The sequence below is a fragment of the Dreissena polymorpha genome, chromosome 14 (assembly GCF_020536995.1).
Source record: "Dreissena polymorpha isolate Duluth1 chromosome 14, UMN_Dpol_1.0, whole genome shotgun sequence".
Lineage (NCBI taxonomy): Eukaryota > Metazoa > Mollusca > Bivalvia > Myida > Dreissenidae > Dreissena > Dreissena polymorpha.
In genome coordinates, this window is record NC_068368.1 from 25,349,106 (window position 1) to 25,374,405 (window position 25,300).

Consider the following 25,300-nt stretch of genomic DNA (forward strand, 5'->3'; position numbering starts at 1 on the left):
AGGGTAAACTGTTAGATCACATGTATTTTGTATTTATGTACAAAGTTCTGTACACAATCATGTACACAAGTAAAATAATAAAATTTTAACTTAAGCGTTTGCAGTTTGACTAGTTGCTTGCATTATTTATAGTTAATATTTTAATGACTTACTTTCTGGTTCTTATGGGTGTTCAAAAGTAAAAATTCTTATCACTGTTCTCGTATTTACTTTACTCGCAATATTTACTCACTGAATTTAATTTACAGGAATATAATAAATATCTACGTTTTTCACTAGAATATCTCTCAGGACACTTGCCAAGGTTTCTATTAAATAAATCACAACTCATATACATTATCATGTTTAATTTTCAATGTAAAATATAAGAATATAACATAGTGCTATACAATCTTGTTTGTATGCATAATATTGATAGAAACCTGGTATAAACTATTTACATTGATAAAAACAGACTTACAGAATACAGACACAGAAGACATCAAACAAAACAGAAACAGAACATGTCAGAGAGGTAAAACAATACCTTTCATATAGATCAAAGCAAAATGAAAAAATACATTAAACTACCTATTGAATTTACTTTACTGTACTTCCACATAGTGGAATACATGCTTAGGAAATAAGCCTATTATTGCTGTTTATCTGGACATTATATCTTTTCATTGTTCTTTGGAATATGTATTTTTTGCCCTAATGTATTTACACAAAATAATATGGAATTAAAAAAAAACCAGAACAGGTCGATGGAAAAGACTTGTTCACTTATTTTCATATTTTCCATGTTAATAAATGTTTTAACTTGATTATCTTATATTTTTGAAATTGCAAAAAAAATAAAGCAAGGAAAAAGTTGAATAAAGATGATTTGAAATACGGGACTAGAAGAATTGAAAGCTATTGCTTACCACGTAAACATGCAGGCTTCAATATAAAAACGGCATTTTATATCAAGGCTATTTTAGTTTTGCAAGTATTGTTTAAATAAATAATACAAGAGGGCCATGATGGCCCTGAATCACTCACCTGACTAACCAAATACAATCCCAACCCAGATTTCATCAAGATAAACATTCTGACCAAATTTCATAAAGATTGGATGAAAACTGTGACCTCTATTGTCTACACAAGGTTTTTCTAATATTTGACCTATTGACCAAGTTTTTGACCCCAGGTGACCCAAATACAATCCCAACCCAGATTTCATCAAGATAAACATTCTGATAAAATTTTATAAAGATTGGATGAAAACTGTGACCTCTATTGCCCACACAAGGTTTTTCTATTATTTGACCTAGTGACCTAGTTTTTGACCCCAGATGACCCAAATACAATCCCAACCCAGATTTCTTCAAGACAAACATTCTGACCAAATTTCATAGCTTGGATGAAAACTGTGACCTCTATTGTCTACACAAGGTTTTTCTATTATTTGACCTAGTGACCTAGTTTTTGACCCAAGATGACCCAAATACAATCCCAACCCAGATTTCATCAAGATAAACATTCTGCCATAAAGATTAGATGAAAACTGCGATCTCTATCGTCTATACAAGGTTTTTCTATTATTTGACCTAGTTTTTTACCTAGTGACCTAGTTTTTGACCCCAGATGACCCAAATACAATCCCAACCCATTTTTTATTAAGGTTAACATTCTGACCAAATTTCATAAAGATTGGATGAAAACTGTGACCTACTGTCTACACAAATTGTTCACGGTTTTTCTATTATTTGACTTAGTGACCTAGTTTTTGACCTCAGATGGCCCAAATACAATTCCAACCCAGATTTCATCAAGACAAACAATCTGACCAAATTTCATAAAGATTGGATGAAAACTGTGACCTCTATTATCTACACAAGGTTTTTCAATTATTTTACCTAGTGACCTAGTTTTTGACCCCAGATGACCCAAATACAATCCCAACCCAGATTTCATCAAGATATAGATTCTGACCAAATTTCATAAAGATTGGATGAAAACTGCGACCTCTATTGTCTATACAAGGTTGTTCTATTATTTGACCTAGTTTTTGACCTAGTGACCTAGTTTTTGACCCCAGATGACCGAAATACAATCCCAACCCAGATTCCATCAAGATAAACATTCTGACCAAATTTCATAAAGATTGGATGAAAACTGCTACCTCTATTGTCTACACAAGGTTTTTCTATTATTTGACCTAGTTTTTGACCTAGTGACCTAGTTTTTGACCTCAGATGACCCAAATACAATCCCAACCCAGATTTCATCAAGATAAACATTCTGACCAAATTTCATAAAGATGGGATGAAAATGCGACCTCTATAGTCTACACAAGGTTTTTCAATTATTTGACCTAGTTTTTGACCTAGTGACCTAGTTTTTGACCCCAGATGACCCAAATACAATCCCAACCCAGATTTCATGAAGATAATTTCATAAAGATTGGATGAAAACTGTGACCTCTACTGTCTACACACGCAAATTGTTGACGGACGCACACACGCACATACGGACGCCGGACATCACACGGTCACATAAGCTCACCATGTCACTTCGTGACAGGTGAGCTAAAAAAGGGTTCCAAAAGGTTAATCTCTGTACGAATGTGGAATAAAGTTTTTCCATACATGGACTAATACTGCAAACATATTTAACCACCTCAAAAAAGTTATACTTTGTTTGTTTTTAATATTTTACATTTTAATACAATAAATTTAATATAATAAATGTATCTTTTTTTAAATTATGACATTTATTTTAAATTGTCAAACAGTGAACAAGTCACTAAGCTTTGTTTTTTTCTTGGTCCTATTTACAAGTTTAAGAAATGTTACAATTTTGTTTAAACTTATTGAGAAATTAGAAATAGCCTAGAAATTGGCAAGTTAAGGCAACATATTTCAAACACTGAATCTCGTCTGAAAATGAAACAAGTCTGCACCATTTTTTCCCCTTCTTAAAAACTTTCAAAACTAAATTTCTATATAAAGAGGAAATATTACAAACACTTTAACCCTCAAAAGCAAAGTGAAAATGGCTATATGCAACGAGCAGAAAGCCTGTGAGTAACTCAGTCTGTTCAGGAATTATGTTGTTTGCTGCTCATCAGTATCTCAGGGTTAGAAATGAAACCTTTTAAAACTTAAATCAGGAATAAAAACCTGACATTAAATTTGACATTTTAAGGGAGTATAAACCAGTCAATGTTCATATCTGAGCGAGAAAAGGGTTAACTAGAGATTTGTCACAGACGTGACGTATACCCTCACATTGACACAATATTTTGCATGCTGTCTTCACAAAACAAGAGAAGCTAATTTATGGCAATTTTTAAGAATTATTATGCCATCATCATTTATAGCCATTTTGACCTTTGAACTCTTGAATTCTTTCGCATGACATGCCTTCCAACGACTGTGAACAAAATTAATGTCAAGAGTCATTTTAAAATCTCACAATGAATGACATTAGCTCATTTATGGCCATTCTTGACTTTTGAAATCCAAGTGTGGCCTTGACCTTGGAGATATCGACGTAATTCTTTCGCATGACACACTGTCCAATGATTGTAAACAAATGTACTGAGTAATTTTAAAATCTCACGATGAATGACATACATGTAGTTATGGCCTGGACAAGATCATTTATGGCCATTTTTGACCTATGAACTCAAAATGTGACCTTTACGTTGCAGTTAGCGACGTAATTCTTTCGCATGACACACCGTCCAATGATGTTGAACAAATGTGCCAAATGATTTAAAAATCTCACAATGAACGAGATAGTTATGGCCCGGACAAGCTCATTTATGGCCATTTTTGACCTTTGAACTCAAAGTGTGACCTTGACCTTGGAGATATCGATGTAATTCTTTCGGATGACACACTGTTTAATGATGGTGAACAAATGTGCCAAAAGATTTTTAAGTCTCACAATAAATGACAAAGTTATGGCCTGGACATGCTCATTTATGGGCATTTTGACCTTGGAACTCTTAAGTGTGACCTTGACATTGGAGATATCGACATACTTCTTTCGCATGACACACAGTCCCATGATGGTGAACAAATGTACCTGGTCATTTTAAAATCTATCCATAAATGACATAGCCTGGACAAACTTTCGGTTTAAACGCTCTAAATGACCTCATGACCTATTTTTAACCTGACATGACCCATATTCAAACTTTACCTAGATATCATCTAGATACAACATCTGACCAAGTTTGGTGAAGATCAGATGAAATCTTTGGGACAGACATGCCGACCGACCAACTCCTATATTGTCCCCATTACCAATGATAATTGGGGTATAATGATCTATTTACCAGAAAATGTTTACTGAAAGTTATGTTTTTAATAATTGTTATGATGAAAATGAATTTACCATTTTATACTTTGAAAACTAATGTGTTGTTACCCTCATTTATGTACGAAGACGGCAATATAAGATTGATAAGAACGTAAAAAGCAATTGGCAAAAAAAAATCAGCAAAAGAGAACCTTTAACAAACCAAGTCATTCAAACAAATATAAAAACATAAACAAAGTCTCCAATGAACAAAGTCTCTGCAACACGAAACGTCTGTTCAAATGAACAAATGGAAGAACATGATTACAAAAGTTATCAAAATAGTATAATTATACATGTTTGTCCATGAAAACATGTATGTATACCAAAATATTAACCAATGAAAGCTGTTGTTCTGTGAAATAGACCGAAAATGGATTATGCTTCCTATAAGTTAATTTCATTGGTTAATATTGTAATACATAATATAATAAAATATTAACAAAAAATATAAACACAGTATTGTTACAAAACATCTAGCTGTAAACAATCTTACATTAACATTTAGAAACATTAATATAAAGTTTGGAAATTGTAAATGTGTCCACATGTGAACTGTAAGATCACAAGAAAAGGGAATGTGTAGAAATATCAGAAATAGATGTTAAGCATACACACAAAATATATACCACTTGTACCATCAAAACACCTCAAGTTTACAATATACTGGTTTAAAAAAAGGGTATGTAATATCACCATAACTAAATTATTATAATTTTGTTTATAAATACTCCCATTAATATTTTAATAGCATAAGTGTTTTATATCTCCAGAAATGAACAGCTTTTCTAAACAAAAAGCTGAATATAATACTAATGATTCTCCATTAAGGACCTACAAAATAAATGACTAGAAAATGCAATTCAATTAAGCATATTTCACCAAACACACAACTTGACATAATTATGCAAGGTACAACATTGTTGTACTCATTTGGCAGTCAACAAAACTATTCTTCGTAGTAAGGACTAAAATAAAATGGTATTTAACCGAACAGTCAAATTTCAAAATCATTAACAGTAATAAAATAGGCACATGGTTTTCGTTGGTCATTTTGTTGCATGTATAAGAAAATAAAAAGCATAGAATAATTTTGCCATCCTAATAACATAACAACTGTCTCGAGTGTCAAAACATATAAGGGGTTCAATAGAACAGAGTTCATTTGCTTTGTAAGCAGGACTATTTTCAGTAATACATTAAATATCATTAGTGCTTTGATTTTTCAGTATCTAAACCAAAAGAATTTTCTAAATCTTGTTATGAATTTCCTTGAGAAAGTAAATCTTGTTATGAATTTCCTTGAGAAAGAATATACTGTAAATCATACTGCCTTTGCCAATTGTTAATGGATATTGATTATAGCAAAACAACAAATGAAAAAGCTAAACTGAATGGAACCTTGTTCATAAATACAAATATGAATCCATTATGATTACAATGTAATGTAATTGTTGTTAAGTGCGGACTGCACAGGCTAATCTGGGATGATGCATAATGCACATGCGTTTAGCCCCATTTTCCAGAAACATGGCTTTATTGGTTAACCAGGACACTTCACAGTTGCAAATAACGAACAGAATAAGTATAAGGCGTGGAATGTAATAAGATCATTGGTCGACAGCTAAGAGGAAGTTTGGTATAGTGAACAACTCAGACATGTAACATGACATATATACTTGACACAAGTCAATGTGCATCACATTGAAATTGTATTGGATTTAATAAATCATGCAAAAAATGTTTTCTTCTATTTGTTAAGTTTGAAACGTTTGATATGATTAGTCGAGCTATAAAAGAAACATTAACTCTTTCAGTGCTGGAACCGCATTTTGAAGTCCTTTGAATACAGTTTGGATCCAGATGAGACGCCACAGAATGTGGCGTCTCATCAGAATCCAAACTGTTTGCTATTCTGATAGAATTCTTTGAAAAAAATCAAAAAATGCTAATTTTAGAAATTCAGCAGACAACATTTTAGCAGACAACAAATTTCCCAGCATGCAAAGGGTTAATTACAGATCAATTTCAAAACTCTGCATCTAATTATCTTCATTGCTCTTCATCACATCATATGGATACAAAGAATAGAAACTTACCACGTACATCTGTATAATGTCATTTAACTGCGTACCTTTAAAGTAACATTACTACTCAAAATCAACGAAAATTTTGTACAATATTTCGTAAAATGAAGCTAAACAATTAAAAATCATTGTTCCTTATGGCAATTGCCGAACTTTCAACGCCACATGTGGTCTAGTAAAATAGATGTTTGTAGATAAAAAAATACTTGTTTTTTTATTTTTTGCATATGGTACCATGGAAATAAACATGGAATTAATTGTGTCATAAATAAATAAAAACGAGCATTTTGTATCTAAAAAAATCTATGTAATCATACCACATCTAGCTTTGAAATTGTGGCTATTTCTATAAGGAACATTAATTGTTTAGGTGTTCACTTTATTTTACGAAATACTTTACAAAATTTTCATTGATTTTGAGCGTTATAGAGGCTTTAACTCTGACATCAACAAGTTCACATTATCATGGGCATAACTTGCCATTGAAAACTGTAGTAAACATGTATTGTTTTTCTGAAGTCTGCAACAATTCAATTTAAATATAAGAAAATACTTTAACAAGAACACTCCATTATTTTTAATAAAGAAACATTAAAAAATAATCAAAAAGACAAAACACAAAATGTGCCAAATAATATACATTTCAAGTACTTGTACAGAAATAAAATGTCAATATTAAGTTAAGGGTTGGTTTTCATATGAAAATGCTATCTATGTTATGAATGTATTGAAAATGTATACATTAATATGATATTTATACAAGAAAAGAATAAAATTATTTATATTCCAAAACAGATGCGAAAATATAACAAAATTATACAAATAACACAAATATACACGAATAAAACATCGACATGCTTGCACGGATGTGTAAATGAATGACAGAGAAAAAAAAACAACATTTAACCCTATTTGCACATATCAGCTGTATTGGAGAAATTATATATAAATCAGACATAAAACATAATATGCTTTTAATACAATTCATGAGCATATTGAAAATTAAGAACTAAATTTGTCAACTTACATACTTAAGTGTTTACATCTGATTGAGATTTGATAGAAATTAATTGTTTACAGGAAATGCGCATTAAATTTTTAGATGTAGTATGGATTCTTTTGCATACAAACAATATCAAGAATCCATCACTTACGTCTAATTATTTGGAAGAAATTAGAAGATGAAAAATATTACATGTTACATACAGTATTATTTGGAAAAAGGAATTGTTAATATCATTCAAGAATTATACATACAGTTGCATGCAATATATATTATTATACAATGTTTATGGTGTTTATATGCATCAAGGAGAAGAATAATGTGGAAAAAGAAATAAAGATAAGCTAACTTTTAGAAAGAAATATATTTATACTTAATTATTTTGTATCTTTACAGCAGTCAAGACAGGTACTTGGAAAAAATAACCATGTATGGTATAACGTTAGCTATTTTATATATACTCATGTGATTAACATAATGTAAAAGTACAATAAAACATGAATGCACCTGTGTGGTTTTGTATAAATGCTTTGCATAATTTGTAAAATATTCACAAATGTTCTGTAAAATCTCTCCCTGTGAATGCGGCTATTAAAAACATGCTATAACACAGTCAAAACTATACAATACTTGAATGAACCAGTTTCATGACCTCTAACACATGATAAAGCAAATATTATAACACAATGTTTTTTCAACATCACAAGGCCAAGTGCAGAGAATGTGTATATAACATTATCACAAGCGTTCACTTTCAAAAGATTTGCTTGGCGTGAGTTTATCAGGCAGTACCGGCGGAGATGCCTCACATTCGCTGGACAATGCAGATTTTAGTAAAGGCTGCAAAAGAAGAAGAATAAAGGAATGAATGAAAACAAAGTAAGAGAAATGAATGCAACAAATGCAATCAGTGAAAATGTATTGACTCCAGGACCCTGTGAATCGCTATATCTTGCTGTGCACTGGTGGACGTACAAAGTGAATCATTTTTATTGAAATTATGGTTATTTCTACATGAAAATATGTAATCATATTTGGTTATAAAATATCCTCTAAGAACTAATGGCATTGAAAAATGTTGTGCCGCTGCTTTGTCTGTCATTCAAGTATGTCAAAACATCATTATAATGCTGCCATTGACTTTGATATTTTCCAAATTTAATACTATATCTAATGAGGGTCAACTTTGTTTGTTAAAAATTTTCAAAATCATGTTTCATATGAATTGGTTAACTGAAAACTGAATTATGAAATTCAGTTACAGTGCTGAAAATATGAAATGTTGTCTGTCATGTTATGTCAGTTCGATATAAAGTGAGTTGTGTCATGAAAAAATGGGTCTGGAGCTATCCTGGCGGTATATTGAATAAGACCCATTTTTGCATGACGCTGTTCTCTTGATAATAAAGCCTATATAAATAAGCCTTGTTTAGGCAAAGCATTTAAGAATGGTTATTTCATATGCATTCAAGCATTGAACATTATGTTAACATGAAAATATACTTATTATATTTTATGCATTTAACAAAATGTGCATAAAATATTTAAAGACATCATATTTTAGAGCACATGTCTGATATCAAATAATAATTTTCAGTAAATTGTCTTACAAATATGATCAGTTGATTTGTGATGAACCCTATATAATATGCAACAAAATCAGCACATTTATGGAGTTTAAATGTCAATTCATCAGTTGTGTGAAATAATTTAAACCTTGTCGTCCATTAATATATTAAGTACAGAAAAGGAATTGATGTTTTTTTATATGTCAGTATTAATAAAGAATATTAGAACAGCACTTTGAGATAAATAATATAGTCAAGAACATGCCAAAGAATAAATGTAAACAAGAAAAAAACACTAAGTACCTTGATACATGTAATAAACTATTAACTAAATACCTTGATTGTTTACCCATATTTTCACAATGTACAGACCAGATAGCGTACAATTTTACAAAATAATACACTGAGAAATAACTAGTATTGCTTTTATATCTACACATTGTCAATACTTATAACATATTTTTAATAAAGTAGAATTCTCAAAATAATTTTATACCATCATAAAATCACTTGAAAATAAACCCAAATTACGAACACAGTACATATACTTATAAATGTCTGCAAGGAATATTCCGCCTATAAAACATACGAAATAAAATCATGAATGCTTTGATTGGTCTGGACTCGAGTCCAATTTTCCATCGGGACTTTTGAGCCCAGAGGAGCCCTGCTGAGATATTGATTGCCTGTGCATCCACCGCAGACCATCGAAAAAACCCACCTTTGATTTGCGTGGCGTTCGCGAAGGGGCACTAGTGCGCGAGGGTATGGGGGGAGGCTCTGAGTTCAAGCTGGAGTGCTCGTGCGACTGTTTGTCGGGCAGGGGGGGAGGAGCTTCTTCGTCTGCTGCATCCCCATTCTCTGGAATCGTGAAATCAGGGAATTTTTTAGATTTGAGCAATACTAAGAAGCCTATTGCCAAGCAATGTATGTCCCCTACCGGCTCCACCATTGTCAGAAATATATATATTTTTTATTTGTTGCCATAGCAACCATAATTTTTTACGTAGGAACAAAATGAAATGACGTGCATAATGTCCCTATTGCCATCTATCCATATTTCAAGTTTCATGAAAAAATATTAAGAACTTTTAAAGTTATCGCAAGATCTAGAAAAGTGTGACAGACTCACAGACTGACGGATACACAGAGTGCAAACCATAAGTCCCCTCTGGTGAAACCGGTAGGGGAAAAAAAATATGAAGGCTATGGTTTTTTAAACTGTTTACTTATTTTTATGGCATATTTTTGGGTACTGTTCAGTGTGTATACTGAAAAATTATGAAGTACTATTTCTTTCTGCTTCAAACTGTTTCCACATGTTTTAGGCATACTTACTGGTACGATTCAGTATTTTTGGTTGCTAATGTTTAGTTTCACATGAAATCCTCACACAGTCTACCCCAAACACGTTAAGTCTGAGCCATAGGCTATGGAAATTCTTATCACACTATACATTTGTGCTCTGATTGGACTATAAATATATCAGTATGCTGTGCATTAATATTCTTATCATTGCAACTGTGGACCCCTGTGCCTTAGAATAATAATGCGAAGAAGCTAGCATATATATTCTACAAATTATTCATCAATATGTATACATTTATAAGAAATAATGATAATATCATTTGTATTTTGGACTTTAAAACAATCATTCGAGCCGTAACATTTTGCATAGTCATAGTCCGAAAGAACATTGTCTAAAAGTTGTTTGCTCAGACAGCATACATAAAGCAGAAATGAGTCATTTCAACTTCTAAATAAACAAATATTAGGAAAACCAGCATCAATTATTTTGTCAAGTATAAACACTTCTTTAATTTGTATTATTCAAATGCTGAGAAATCATGTCTTTTGAACACTTGTATCACCTGTAAATTGGTTCACAATTAATGTATGAAAAGTGCAATTACAAGTGCTAACTCTAATACATACATGCCAATTTACTTTCCTGAATGCAAACAACCAGCAAATAAGTATGAAGGTCATCTCAATACATACCTATATGCAATGACTCATTAAGAGCATAACAAAACAAAGGTAATGTCCATATTGATATCATGTTATAATAGGGCTGTGCTCTGTGGAAAAAGGGGTTTCATGCATAAGCGTTAAGTGTTGTCCCAGATTAGCATGTGCAGTCTGCACAGGCTAATCAGGGATGACACTTTCTGCCTAAACTAGATTTTTGATAAGAAGAGACTTTCTTTAAACAGAAAATATCATAAAAGTGGTAAGAGTTGTCCCTGATTAGCCTGTGCATACTGCACAGGCTTATTTGGGAGGGCACTTAACGCACTTGCATTAAACCCCCCTTTTACAGAGCAAGGCTAAATTAATTTGCACTTTTTCTATCAATCAACTTACATTTCCAAAGTTTCAATTCATGTCATGCACACCCTTTAAATAAAACCGTTACCACAGTAAATATGAACAAAACAATTGAAATGATCATACATTAAAAACATGCAGCAAAACATTATATATAACATAGCAAGATAATGCATATAAGACGAACATCACAGGCAAAAAAGTGTCAACAAATAATACTTTTTGTATTACTAGAAAAACCAATAAACAGTTTTTAATGCTTTTAAAAAAAATTAATAACAATAATGTTTATGTCTTAGTATTTATTTGTTTCAAATGCACTTGTCTGTCAAATGAAATGTCTGAATAAATGCAAACAGCTACCCATTAGTAAAACAAGTTAAAAGACACGAAAAAGGAAAACTGCATTACAAATTAGTTAAACTAGTCAAATGGTTATGAAAAATAACGACATTGATTTATGAGACATAAGGTACAAAAAGGTTAATAGGATTATTTATTTAATGCTTTCCGGTGGTTTATAGAGAAATATCAGTGAATTAAAACTGCGCCACTCGTGAAAATATTATTTTCTATGATCACTCGTGAATTACAATCGATAATCCATCGATTCCAACAAATATCCTCTATATATTATATCTATCAGTCTAATGACTAAAAAGGCACAGAAAATGCTTATCGTGTGATTTCAAAACCACCTAAGGGATCGAGGTTAATGCCCTTCCCCCCCTTGCAGGAACAAAACTCTTTATTTGTATAAAAATCCAGCAAAGTAAATAACTTTTTTTTAAAAGTTTGACATTGAAAGGGAATTCAGCTGTTAAAAGGTGAAATCATAACATTGATTAGTCAGTGTGTAAAACAGTGCAAAAAACAGGCCCAAGACCACAGACGCGAGTGTGAGAGTACATGTACATGCCTTGAGTGTAGGAGATAAAGGAAGCCTGAGCCAAACTAGTGTGAGACTTGGCACCCGCTCCAGAAGAAAGGGGACTCATGTAACCACCTGGGATTGGCATCGGCCCATACTGGGCGCTCAGGCGCTGGCTGTTACGCCGGTCCTTGTCCGCCTCTGGGCGGGGTGGTCTCCGTGGGGTGATCTGAAACAAGATGGCTAACGGTTATTAGTGGTTGCCCTGGCTACCAAATGACGATGAGCGTCTGCTGCGTTAATTCAGTGCAAATGGGTCCTATAGGTTTATCTCTACCATTCAAGGGTTTAAGGTGAAACTAATGTATCTGTAAGAAATTGTGTAAGAGAAACAATAGTTTCTCAGCCTATTCGAAAACTTTTTTAATTTATTATGTTGAATCATTATAATTTAATGACTTGAAATATTACTTACAGTTTTGCTTCCAAAATGATGCCAGTTTTTTGGCTTGAATTTACAGGTAGTAAGCAGTACAGTCAAACAATTCAATATTAACATCATAAATACAAAATGTAAAATGTTGACAATAATATTTTTTGCAAAATATGCATTTCTTTGAATTTTATTTTAAATTTTAAATACATAGATGAATAAAATTATTAAGTTACTTAGTGAAAAAGAGGCATGCACTTTTTTGTAACACAAATCTGTGCCTGCTATATAAACCAATGAGCTAAAACAAAATAAGTTATTTCAACAAAAAATGTCTTGTTAAAATATTGATCAGTTATTTCCATGCATAAAAAAGCAAAAATCTATTATCTTTTATTTTAGTCCAATTTCTTAACATGGTGCTTTGGTTTAATACACATGAAAAGTCAGAATGTATCACTTTTTTGAATAGAAGAGACATTATGAAACAGTTTTGTTCATGCAAGAATATTGTTTTTGTAAATGTAAAGATACTTGCAAGAAACTGGGCAAAAGTTCAATTTGGATCAATAACAGTTCCAATACAAAAGTACAATGATTTTTCATCCATTATGAAAGTGGTTTCAGTACTTTGATTTTTGAGGCAAGAACTGTGACCACTCTGGAGAGATACATTACAGTCATTCTATTCATTCCAAGCACATCAGAATGACTTTGATTCTAAAACTGATCACAAGCAAAACTTGTACACTTTTATTTCGGCACTGCAGCTACATCAGTAGTTGATATGTAGTTAAAGTTGTAGTGCACAAAAATACTTTGAATGGAAACGTTTTAACTAATTCTTATGTATTACAATAGCTTCTTGTGACAACTGAAAGAGACACAATTATTTTATTGCAAGAACAAGATGCTGTCAGTATTTATTACACAGGTGATAATACATAAAGAGAAAGTGACATTGATATATCATGGTGTTGCGCTATTGAATGTTCTTGTTCCACAACTGCAGTGAATTTAGTTCGATTAAAGGTTATAATTGATAAGAACACCTTCTATTTGAAGTACACACAATTATATTAACATGAATGGGATCAGGATAAAGATACATTTACAATTCAAACATAATTAATCCTTTACCACTAAGATATGAATTTTGACGCATTTGTGGTCCCTTCGAAAGTTAAATTTAACTACAAATGGCGCGGCAGAGGCCGACGCGTATCCCCACGCCGCATGTTTGACGCAGGGGCGCCCCAGGGTTGGTAATGGGGCCATGCATAGTTGAGATTGACCGTTATGTCATAAGAGAAGTTCAGTATCAATTAGAAGTGAATCGGTGCAGAAATGAAGAAGTTATAGTAAAAGGTAATTTTGGGTGGGCGTGGCCTATGTGGGCGGGGCGCCCCAGGGTTTGGGAATGGGGCCATGCATAGTTGAGATTGACCGTATTGTCATAAGAAAAGTTCAGTATAAATTGGAAGTGAAGCGGTGTAGAAATGAAGAAATTATAGTAAAAGGCAATTTTTGGTGGGTGTGGTCTATGTGGGCGGAGCGCTCCAGGGTAGGTAATGGGGCCATGCATAGTTGAGATTGACCCTAATGTCATAAGAGAGGTTCAGCATCAATTTGAAGTAAATCGGTGTAGAAATGAAGAAGTTAGTGTAAAATAACCTAAAAAAATGAGCGAAAATCTCTGACCCGGCCCAACCCCAACCCCAATAACTTTTGACCCAGGGGTCAGATCAAAATTCCAAATAGTGCAGGGTCTCACATATGCTCATAGCTACCATGTGTGTAAGTTTCAAGTTTCTAGTGCTAATAGTGTAGGAGGAGATAGTGGCCAGGACAGACGGACGGACAGACGGCGGAGATAACCACAATATCTCCACACTTTTCAAAAAGCGTGGGGATAATTAAAGACATTGCTTACTAGATTCATGTTTTAAAGGCTTCATTTCCAACCCTTACATACTGATAAGCAGCAAAAAGCATAAAACCTGAACAGATTGTGAGTTACTTGCAGGCTGTTCTGGTTTTGTGCTGGTTCCAAAAGCCTTTTTCACTTCGCTTCTTATGGGGGAAAGGGTTAATAAACTAATATCAAGATCAAAATTATTCTGATTGTTCAACCCAGTTACAACGTATTAATTGATACCAACATTTTAATTTTATGCGCCACATTCTGGTATAAATGGGCTTTAAGCATGTGCATAAAGTGTCATTCAAGATTAGCCTGTGCAGTCAACAAAGGCTCATCAGGGATGACACTTTCTGCCAACACTTTTTTTTTGGTTAAACAAAAACTGCCATCATAGTAGAAAGTGCCGTCCACGATAAGCCTGTGTGGACTGCACACACTAATCTGGGACAACACTTTACAAGCCTGTGTGGACTGCACACACTAATCTGGAACAATCTTTACGCTCATGCACGCCCAATTTACCCAGAACAAGGCACAGACTGTCATTTCAGAAGACCATGTAAAACACAATGATTCAATCAAACTATTACATCTGGTTTAAAAAGTAAGTTTAGGACACTGGAATGTTATTTATGCACTTAAGAACTATGCATTTGTTGAAGATTAGTTGTTCTTGCTTTCAGTTTATTATTTTTATTATTATTTATTATGTATTTTTATGCCCCCGGTAGGAGGGCATATAGTGATCGGACTGTCCGTCCGTCTGTCCGTCTTTCCGTCACACTTTGCGTTTAGGTTCGAAAAATGCTCATAACTTCTATGTCCCTTGAGATGTCACCTTCATATTTGGTATGCATGTGTATATGGACAAGGCCTTTCCATACGCACAACAATTTTGACCCCTTTGACCTTGATGTTGAACTTAGGGTCCGCGTTTAGGTTTCGAAATCTGTGTTTAGGTTTCGGAAAATGCTCATAACTTCTATGTCCCTTGAGATATAACCTTCATATTTGGTATGCATGTGTTTATGGACAAGGTCTTTCCATACCCACACAAATTTTGACCCCTGTGACCTTGACGTTAAACTTAGGGTCCGCGTTTGGGTTTCGATATCTGCGTTTAGGTTTCAAAAAAATGCTCATTACTTCTACGCCCCTTGAGATATAACCTTTATATTTGGAATGCATGTGTATATGGGCAAGGCCTTTCCATACGCACACAAATTTTGACCCCTGTGATCTTGACCTTGAACTTAGGGTCCGTGTTTAGGTTTCGAAATTTGCTTTTAGGTTTCAAAAAAAGCTCATAACTTCTATCAAGCGTTTATAGGGGGCATAAGTCATCCTATGGTGACAGCTCTTGTTTTAATTTAAAAATTAACAAAAACACATAAAAAATTGGTGCTGTACAGTGAGCGCAAACAACAAAACAACATTTCCATAACAACAAAATAATAACAAATTTATCAAAATAAGCCATTGAAAACATCACACCTTTATATCTATAAAACTCAGTTATATACACAAAAATTGTAAACATGATAAGCTTTACAAATTCTGAGTGAGGAACTTTCTCAAAATTAGAACCAAGACTTCCTGAAAAGTGTCCAGCATTATCTTACATAAGCTTGCAAAACTTAACATTAAAGGGCGAAGGTAGAAAAATGTGCCTTGTTCTGGGAAAACTGGGCTTAATGCATGTGCGTAAAGTATTGTCCCAGATTAGCCTGTACAGTCCACACAGGCTATTAAGGTTAGACAATTTCTGCCTAGTTTCGCTTAGTAGAGACTTCCTTTAAACAAAAACTTCCTTCATTCATTAAGCCAATTTTCCAAGAATGAAGCTCAAATTGTCAAACTTGAATGTTAATATGCATGCCTGGTTTGTTATGTTTAAATGATTATAACAAAATTCGTTTAACTTACACCAGTGTTAGATAGGGACTATATTTACAAATGTTTCAATAATGTGATTTTGTAAATATAACTTTGTAGGCTCAAATTCCTTGTTTGAGCGGTATTGTTGCTGTTTATAAACAAAATAATCCATGCCAATTGAAATCACTGGGCAAAAGCAACCAAAACAACATTTTGTCAGAACTATTTTCCAAACTTCAAAGAGAAGCAAATACCTGATGTAATATATGTAAAACTCAAAACTTTGCAAATAAATAACAGAGGATAACAAAAGAGAAAGTATTCAAAGAATATGCCAGGAAATTAGTTGGATCATGAATGCAACACCTACCTGTCCGTTTGTCTGACCCTACAGTGTGCATTCAAACAGTTTGTTGTAAGAAAAACAAGCAGATGGATTTATGGATCAAAAATGAATGACGAATGATAACTTCAATATGAAGGAGGTAAAAGAAAGAGAAATCACACTTAATAGAAACCTAATGAATGTATAATAAATACAGGTTTCATTTTAATGTATAATTTAATTGCAGATAAAAATTTAACAATAGACTTTCCAAATTTTTTTAAATATTATTTGCTATAAATAGGGACCCACACAGCAGTGTATGAACGATAAATTCAATTAAAAGTGAAGTTATCACTAAAAAGCATAACTACATGTACCCGGTACGGTAATTTATTATTAGCCTTAACCATAGAGCAATAAGTAACATCACATTTTCTACATACAATCCAATCATAACTCTGTTCACAAAATGATAAGATAGGTAATAAACATTAAAGGATAAACATAAAAAATCTTCTGTAACATAATAGTTAAACAATCAAAGACTTTGATAAATTTCAGAACAATTTTCAACATTTCTCGTAATGGCTTTGTGAATATGAACCCGTGTAAGTGAACATGATTCATTGAAAGAAGTGATAACCAGTCAAGTTTCATTGGCTGAGACCAGAGTCATCAATTTTGTTATGTAACAAAGTTGCCAACACAAGGTATAAAAAAACACTGCCATATTTTCACAGACTTGTTTCATGCCTTATAAAATTGTTCAATAATTTGACCACCCAATATCAACTTTCAACAACATCTTCCCCTTAAGCCATAAAGATTGTCAGGAAAAAATCTACCCCCCCCCCCCCCCCGCCACACACACTTTTCAAAGACCTTATTTCCAATAAATTCCCTGGAAATTTGTAACACTTTAACAGTCGTATTTCCCTGACTATTCAAGTCCATCTATTCAAGGCCGCTGGCAACCTAGTGTAGCAAGACTAGTTTATCCACTGTGTCTTGTTCTGAGAAAACTGGGCTTAATGCTTGTGCGTAAAGTGCCATTCCAGATTAGCCTGTGCAGTCCGCACAGGCTAATCAGGGACGACACTTTCCGCTTTTATGGTATATTTAGTTTGAAGCAAGTCCCTTCTTACCGAAAATCAAGTTCAAGCAGAAAGTGTCGTCCCTGATTAGCCTGTGCGGACTGCACAGGCTAATCTGGGATGGCACTTTACGCACAATCATTATGCCCATTTTTGTCAGAACAAGACACAACTAAATTAAATGAGCCTCTTTCTGGGAAAACCTGGGCTTACTACATGTGTGTAAAGTGTTGGCTCAGATTTTCCTGTGCAGTCAGCACAGGCTGTTCAGGAACAACATTTTCCGCTTTTCTTTCAAATTAAGTGTCTTAAAAAAAAATCAAGTCTATGCAGAAAGTGTTGTCCCTGATATGCCTGTGCAAACTAAACAGGCTGATCAGGGGTGGTATTCCAGAAACATCTAAAGTCATTTCTTAAATATTTTTACTTAAGTTAAAAATTACAATGTTTTGTATTTCTTTACTCAATACAGACATGCATGTTTTTTTAGTATTCCTCAAATAACATTGGAATAATGATGTTATTTTGATGTAATTTTCGATGCCTTACTATTGCAGTATGAAATGAAACACTTAAGAAAAATTCCCAATTTAAGGATAAAATAAAATTTAACTTAAGATGCTTCTGGAATACCACCCCTGGGATGAATCTTTACGCATATGCATTAAGCCCAATGTTCCCAGAACGTGGCTGAAATATGAGCAACAAACTTTTCAATTTCTCGAGCTACACATACCTGCTCCGTTAGTGTTATAGGTTGATCAAGTGAGTTCCGATTAGATTCAAGAGAGTCAGAGCTACTGGCGCTGCTGATTTGGGAGGTGCCCTTCCCCTTGCGGTTCACCTTCGACTGGGCGCCCCTACGAGGCAGGACTTTCTGCTCGCTGTTCGTGAACACCTTGGTCATGCGGGATCCCGACACCAGGATCTTGCTGGAGGTAGGTGAGGCACCACCCATGGCTTGGCTCACGTTGGTCAGGCTGCCACCAGAGCTGTGGGGATGGGGAAAACTTTAAAAAATGTAGACTATGGTACTATGGTAATATTCCCCTAACCCTTTACCCCTCTGAGACATTTTGACACTTTTGTAGTCACTAAGAAAATCATTTTCAGTTAAAGACCTTTCTTTATAGATTCCAGATTTTAAGGCTCATTTCCAACCCTAAGATTCTGATGGGCAGCGGACAGCAAAAAAAAGTTCTGATTGCATATAGCCATTTCAACTTTGCTTTTGAGTGGGAAAGTGCTACAAATATGCTGCAGAAAGATTTCGAGGGCGAGTCACTTTTAATCTATACTAGGTAGTGCAATGTCAATGACATTATTATTAGATAATCTTGATGTAATTTCTGTTTTCGAGTGAAGTTTAAGAAAACTATCATGTTTTCTATGCTATATTTCTACATTCTACAAATAAATACATTCAGGTGGATATATATAGTTTCAATTATTATATATATTGCATATTTTACATGTTATTAAAGTGATATTATGCGTATCTAACAGTATATGCTATGTTTATAGGTGTCTATTGCAACAGTTGTTTATTTTTTGGTGTTTTCACTTAATATACATGTAAACTTTTATTTGTAAATGCAGCATTAACATACTAAAACAATATCCTGAATAGAGAAAAATAATGCATTTGAATATCAACTGTACTTTCGTTTGACAACTAATGACAGATATGATTCAATGTACGATGTGAATTTAAATTTAGTCTTAGTGCAGATTCGTTCATATGACACAAAGACACAATTTTGTTTTATGGATCATTTCGGCTGAGAGGACTGGACAGTCATGTAAAATATCGAATATAATATATATTTTTTATAAACAACTGGTAACAAGATGAGTTGTAGATAATTGGTCAGTAACCGAATTACCACATTTTAACTAAGTCTTTTGACCTGTCAATTCTTTTCAGCTCAATTCAACAGTGAAAAATGCGCATAATATCACTTTAATATTTGTAATTAACTTGATTGACATACAGTTACTTTCCAACATGATGCAAGGTTACACAAATTAGGAAAGCTGTTGAGGATATAATCCCTGTTTTCTTGGAAAGTTGTTGGAAGATTAAAATTGAACAAGTATACAATATACAACAAAATAACAATTTATTTTATGCTTTCCAGTGGTTTATAGAGAAATATCAGTGAATTAAAACAAATTTTTTAAATAAAATTCATTTTAATTATTAAATACTTACCTGTTATCGTATGCTTATACTTTCCAAGGGGAAATAACTCATCCGGAATTTTAACTGGGAATCCGCCACCTCAATACCGTAATACAGGCCAGGTTAAACATAGTGCAATCCAACCTAGCCAAAAATCGGTAACCAACCCTCAATATTCTTTCAATATATATACAAAAATATTAATCGAATAGCGGGGTGGGAGGTGGGACTTACCGATAACAGGTAAGTATTTAATAATTAAAATGAATTTTATTTAAAAAATTTGTTTTAATGTCATAAATACTGACCTGTTATCGTATGCTGATTTTGCAGCTGCGGTGGGAAGGTTCGTATATATTTTCCCAATACAGTAGAACCCATAAACAGGGTTATCAGCTAATGATATCAAGTAATCTTCGTTAAAACGGTATTAATTATGACTTCTCGGACAGAGTAATATGTCTATGTCGTAAAGAAGACACTACCGTTAGTGAAACAACAACAAGCCCAAACGTATACAAATTGTATTGTTGGCACTTCAGAAAACGAAGATAAAAAGATGACAAGGTGGTCGGATTCCTCCAGTAAACAGCTTAGAGCACGTCAAAAAGTGGGGTGTGATTAATATATGCCCACAAAACAGACAGAGCTCTTAATTCATGCGGTCAGATCCTAAAAAGGAATGAATCCTTAGATAGGATAAGATTAACTTTCCTTAGTCGAGGTCTAACCCCGAAGAAATAGAAGCCGCAGACACATCTCCCCCCCCCCCCTTTTTTGGGGAAATGAAGAGTGTCTTTGAGAACCTCGAATGGACTTCTGACTAACACTGCTGAGATAGAACTTCAAAGCCCTGATTGCCCAAAGAAGTTTATCCTCATCTTCATGACTACCAGTTTAAGAAAACTTGGAAACTTGAAGGTAGAAGCCATATAGAGGACTTGATATTAAGCAAGGAATCCTGGCTGACACAACAAAGTGAAAACGACAATAGATCCAACTGGAATTGGTCGTATTCAACAGAAAAAGCATGAATTTCACTTCTCCGTATCGTAAAAGCCATAATAAGAAGGAAAACCGTCTTAAAATTATATTGGAACTGTTAATAAGCCTGATGAAAAAGGTTCATAAGGAGCTCATTAAGCATCCCAACATGTTACACAAGTCAAAACCGCTTAAGAAGGTAAGACAGCACAGAGTTGCGATGACTTACACAAAACAAGGTATACGAAAGCATAATCTCTATCCTTTGATGAAGAAAAGAACAAATTTCTTATCATCAAGAAAAAGATGAGAAAAACCTCTATGTATCTAGAAGAGTGATTAAGGTAATAACTATGCTCTCAATTACCCAGTAAAAAATGAATTTCCATAGAACCTTTATACAGTTCTGATGGAATTATCCTTGCACAAGTAACAAGGATTGAAACTCTAACAGAAAAACGTTCTTCTGTAGAGATAACTAAAAGTTATTAATGGCCAGACATGAAGTGGCACATGTTTGGATCAGTAAAAATATGTCTCAGTGAGATATGATATTTGACCTGTGAAGAAGTTTCCTGAAAATAATTGTACAGGAGACTTAAAAGGTCGTAGAACCATAATCCCATGGTTCATTAAGCATATTTCATGAAATTATAGCAAAAACTCAGTTATTGCAAAAACTCACCAAGAAGGCAAGATATTCCAGTTTATGTCAATGGACGAATGTATAACAATCGCACACCCTGCTGGATCGATTTCTGTGAACTGCATTGTTGACGTTGTTCAGCATACCGGTATACACTGCGATATACGATCGCATAACGCTAATAACTAGCGTTTGATGATAAACAACATTCTTTGATATACTATGTACACCATGCAACTCGTCTGCAACTTCACTGCCGCGCATGCGCAATTACATTATTGAACCCAACGGAAAAAATAATTCGAAAGAAAGAACTGCAGGACAAAAGGTCCAACAGGGCGTTGAGACGAACTGGTATGAGAAAGACGATAGAGAAAATTTGTTGTTCTTGCAAAGAACGAATAAGTTCCTGATTTCCAGTTACAAGGAGTGATAATATGATCACCTCCGTGTCTGTAAGTAAACCACGACCGATGTGTGATAGTTGAAACCATCACAAAGGAATCGTGAAAATGTGTTGTAAATGAAAAACAGCTAAAAAGAATTTTCGCTTTTCAAGATGTAGATGTGCAGGTGATATTCGTTAGGATACCACATAATTGAGAAAATCAAGATACGTTGTTCTATGTGATCGTCCATAACCTTATCTGCTCACATCTGTATAAGATGTAAGGAAGGTTGTGGTAGAATAAACTATAATCTTGCAAAGATAATCTTCTAGTCTAGACACCACTGAATAGTGGTAAATAATGACAAAAAGATGGAAATCTGTGTCATTAAATAATCCCGAGATTAATACAATTATCTTAAAAATAAAGCTGAAACGGACGTAAGAAAAGACGTCTCAGCAGAAGGACCGGTGACCGGACCGGTAAATACCGACCGGTGACCGGAACCATTTGTCAAGGATGGGTGGGCAAAGAAACCACGGCAAGCCGAACTTTCCCACTCCAAACACACTTGAAAATTGGTAGAATAGGACAGTGTTTAACACTTATAAGTTTATGACCTATCTACAGAATATAGCCTCTTCTTGAACCAATAACAGGCGCCTTTAAAATCCTGGATAATACAGGTCGCGAAGTCATCGATTTGCGAAGTACGGAAATATGATTGATAGTGGTACCTCCGGAATCGGAGGTGTGATGGCAGAAAAAGGTGAAAACCCTAGGGGTAACCTTAAGCGGGTCCACGCTTGCCGGTAGAATGCATGGAAGTCTTAAATTCTGACTTGATTAATCCATTTACTTCAAGACTTCTAACCTGGACGAATTCCGAAAGGAATACGACCAGTTATAGGAAGACGGCCTGTTATGGCCAGAAGTGTAATAGAAGAATAACTTTAAGATGAGGTCCCTCCAGATCCTAGGATCTAAGATCTGAGTTCAATAGGTCCTAAGCCATCTACAAGACTGTAGCCGTCAATCTGATAGGCAATCCTATGTATCAGAACTCTTGTTGATTCCAGTAGCTTGAAAATAAGCACTGCCGTAGGAGCAATAGAAAAGCAGAAGTCGATACAAATGTCGTCTTGCTAATCCTGCTAGCGTCATTAATGTGTCCCAACTGTTCCGTGACACTGACTGCAAAGTCTGTAGCCGACAGGTAAAGGCAGTTAAAACAATTCATCCTTCGGGTCTCGAACATAAATTAATAGAGGTCAAATAGTAATGTTCGACCTCAATGCTAGTCTCCGAGCCCACTTCAGCCGATCTATCTGCAAGACCAGTAGTCTGCATGTAGCCGGTTGAGATAGAAGTACAAATAACAGATATAGCATGATTTGGTAACCGTCGCCAGTAGAACATCAGTATTGAAAAACACAAAAAGTCATGTAGATTGTTGAATCCATAAAATATAGTATTCAATACAATCATAGCCAGGGGTATACAACTATGTAATGTAGACGATACCCGTGATACTAAAAATTGACCGATGAAAACACAGTGGAATACCAGGTAATTGGTAAGTGGTGACCGAAACGGACCGGTCAATGACCGGTAACTGTAGCCCGGTGAACGGACCAGTCATAATATGACCGGTGACGTTACCAGTTAAAGACCGAAAAATGGTGGAATCCATATGGTCTGTTATCAATGTCAAGCACTGCTCGGAAAAGAAGATCATGCCAAAAAAATCCAATCCGATGGCGATGAGACATCACTTATTCTGACCGGTGATCAGTGATTGGTGATATGACCGATGAATGGTGACCGATGTCCGGTGATCGGGACCGGTATAATATAACTGCGTCAGAATGGAAATATCTGGTGCAGAAGAATGACCATCCACGAAGTCATCTGATAATGTTAACCGGAAAACAACGGTAGATTATCAGGTTTAATAGGCATAAGTGTTCTTGTAGTCGTAGTGGAGAAAAGAACAGCTTATCCCGAAGCCTGAATGTTAAACGAACTAGTGTTCGTATACAACTACGGCTCGGTGACTGCAACATGTGTGGATGCCATAAGAAGAACCATCACACGTGGAATGGAGACATGATATTCCTAAAGGAATAAAATGGAGAACGTCGATATGACCAGTAGGTTCATTAACGCCTACGTGAGAAGTGGCGACGTCCATATAACTTCGATGCCGAAATATTGTTCGGCTACGCTGGAAATATTGTCTTCTACAATATTGTCTCCGTGAGCATTGACATGATCGCTTACGAGCGTATCAACGCCGAGAACTGCTCAATGAAGGAGAGGTATGTTCGATAACTATCCAGTGGTGCTCAATGCAGTCCGCTGATGTCTACGTGAAGGTTGACGGCGTCCTCGTTTCCTGTGATGTCGAGATCTGGATCGGCCGAGATGTGGATCGGCTGCGATGAGACCGAGATCTTCTAGAATAACGTCTCCGTGAGTGACGACGTGATCGCTTACGAGAGCCGCGACGATGAGAACTGCTCGACGAAGAAGAGCGTGTCCCATGTCTAATCCTTGATGAAGACGATGTATTCAACGAAGAATAGGAGAATAATTCAATGAAGAAGACCGAGTTCTTCTTCTTGACCGGTGACTGGTGTTATCGGTGGCAGGCCTAACTGATGACTGTTGACCGGTGACCGGAGCGGTGATCAATGACCAGACCGGTGACCGGACCGGACCGTTGACATGACCGGACCGGTGACATGACCGGACCGGTGACATGACCGGTGACCGGACCGGTGACATGACCGGTGACCGGACCGGACCGGTGATCAATGACTGGACCGGTGACCGGACCGGACCGGTGACCGGACCGGTGACCGGACTGGTGATCAATGACCGGACCGGACCGGTGACATGACCGGTGACCGGACCGGTGACATGACCGGTGTCCGGACCGGTGACATGACCGGTGACCGGACCGGTGATCAATGACCGGACCGGACCGGTGACATGACTGGTGACCGGACCAGCCGGTCAGACGTCGATCAATGGTCCGTGATCAACGTCCCCGGTGACGTACCGGTCATATCATGACCAGTGTTGTCACCGGATAATGACCGTATGGCGGATGCCAAATGGTCCGGCATTGGTCGATGTCCTTGACCAATGCCATCGGGCAAAGACCGGCTGACGGGTGTCGCCATATGGTCTGATGTTGACCGACTGTCTAAGAGACTTAGCATAGTACGGTCGC

General features: G+C 35.2%; 1 protein-coding gene across 18 annotated transcripts in view; it reads right to left on the minus strand.

The window, feature by feature from the left end:
• Positions 1-332: 332 nt before the first annotated feature.
• LOC127858677 (dedicator of cytokinesis protein 1-like) overlaps positions 333-25,300 on the minus strand; it is a 158,031-nt gene continuing 133,063 nt past the window's right edge. For 12 of the 18 annotated variants that reach the window (XM_052395889.1, XM_052395888.1, XM_052395883.1 and 9 more), the window contains 4 exons: positions 18,592-18,847; positions 16,804-16,821; positions 12,247-12,427; positions 333-9,857 (listed from right to left, as the gene is read on the minus strand). In XM_052395889.1, the coding sequence (XP_052251849.1) occupies positions 9,595-9,857; positions 12,247-12,427; positions 16,804-16,821; positions 18,592-18,847 (718 nt within the window). In that variant the 3' untranslated portion in view covers positions 333-9,594. The remainder of the gene's footprint in view (positions 9,858-12,246; positions 12,428-16,803; positions 16,822-18,591; positions 18,848-25,300) is intronic. The other 6 variants (XR_008039019.1, XR_008039018.1, XM_052395887.1 and 3 more) reach the window with 6 other exon arrangements.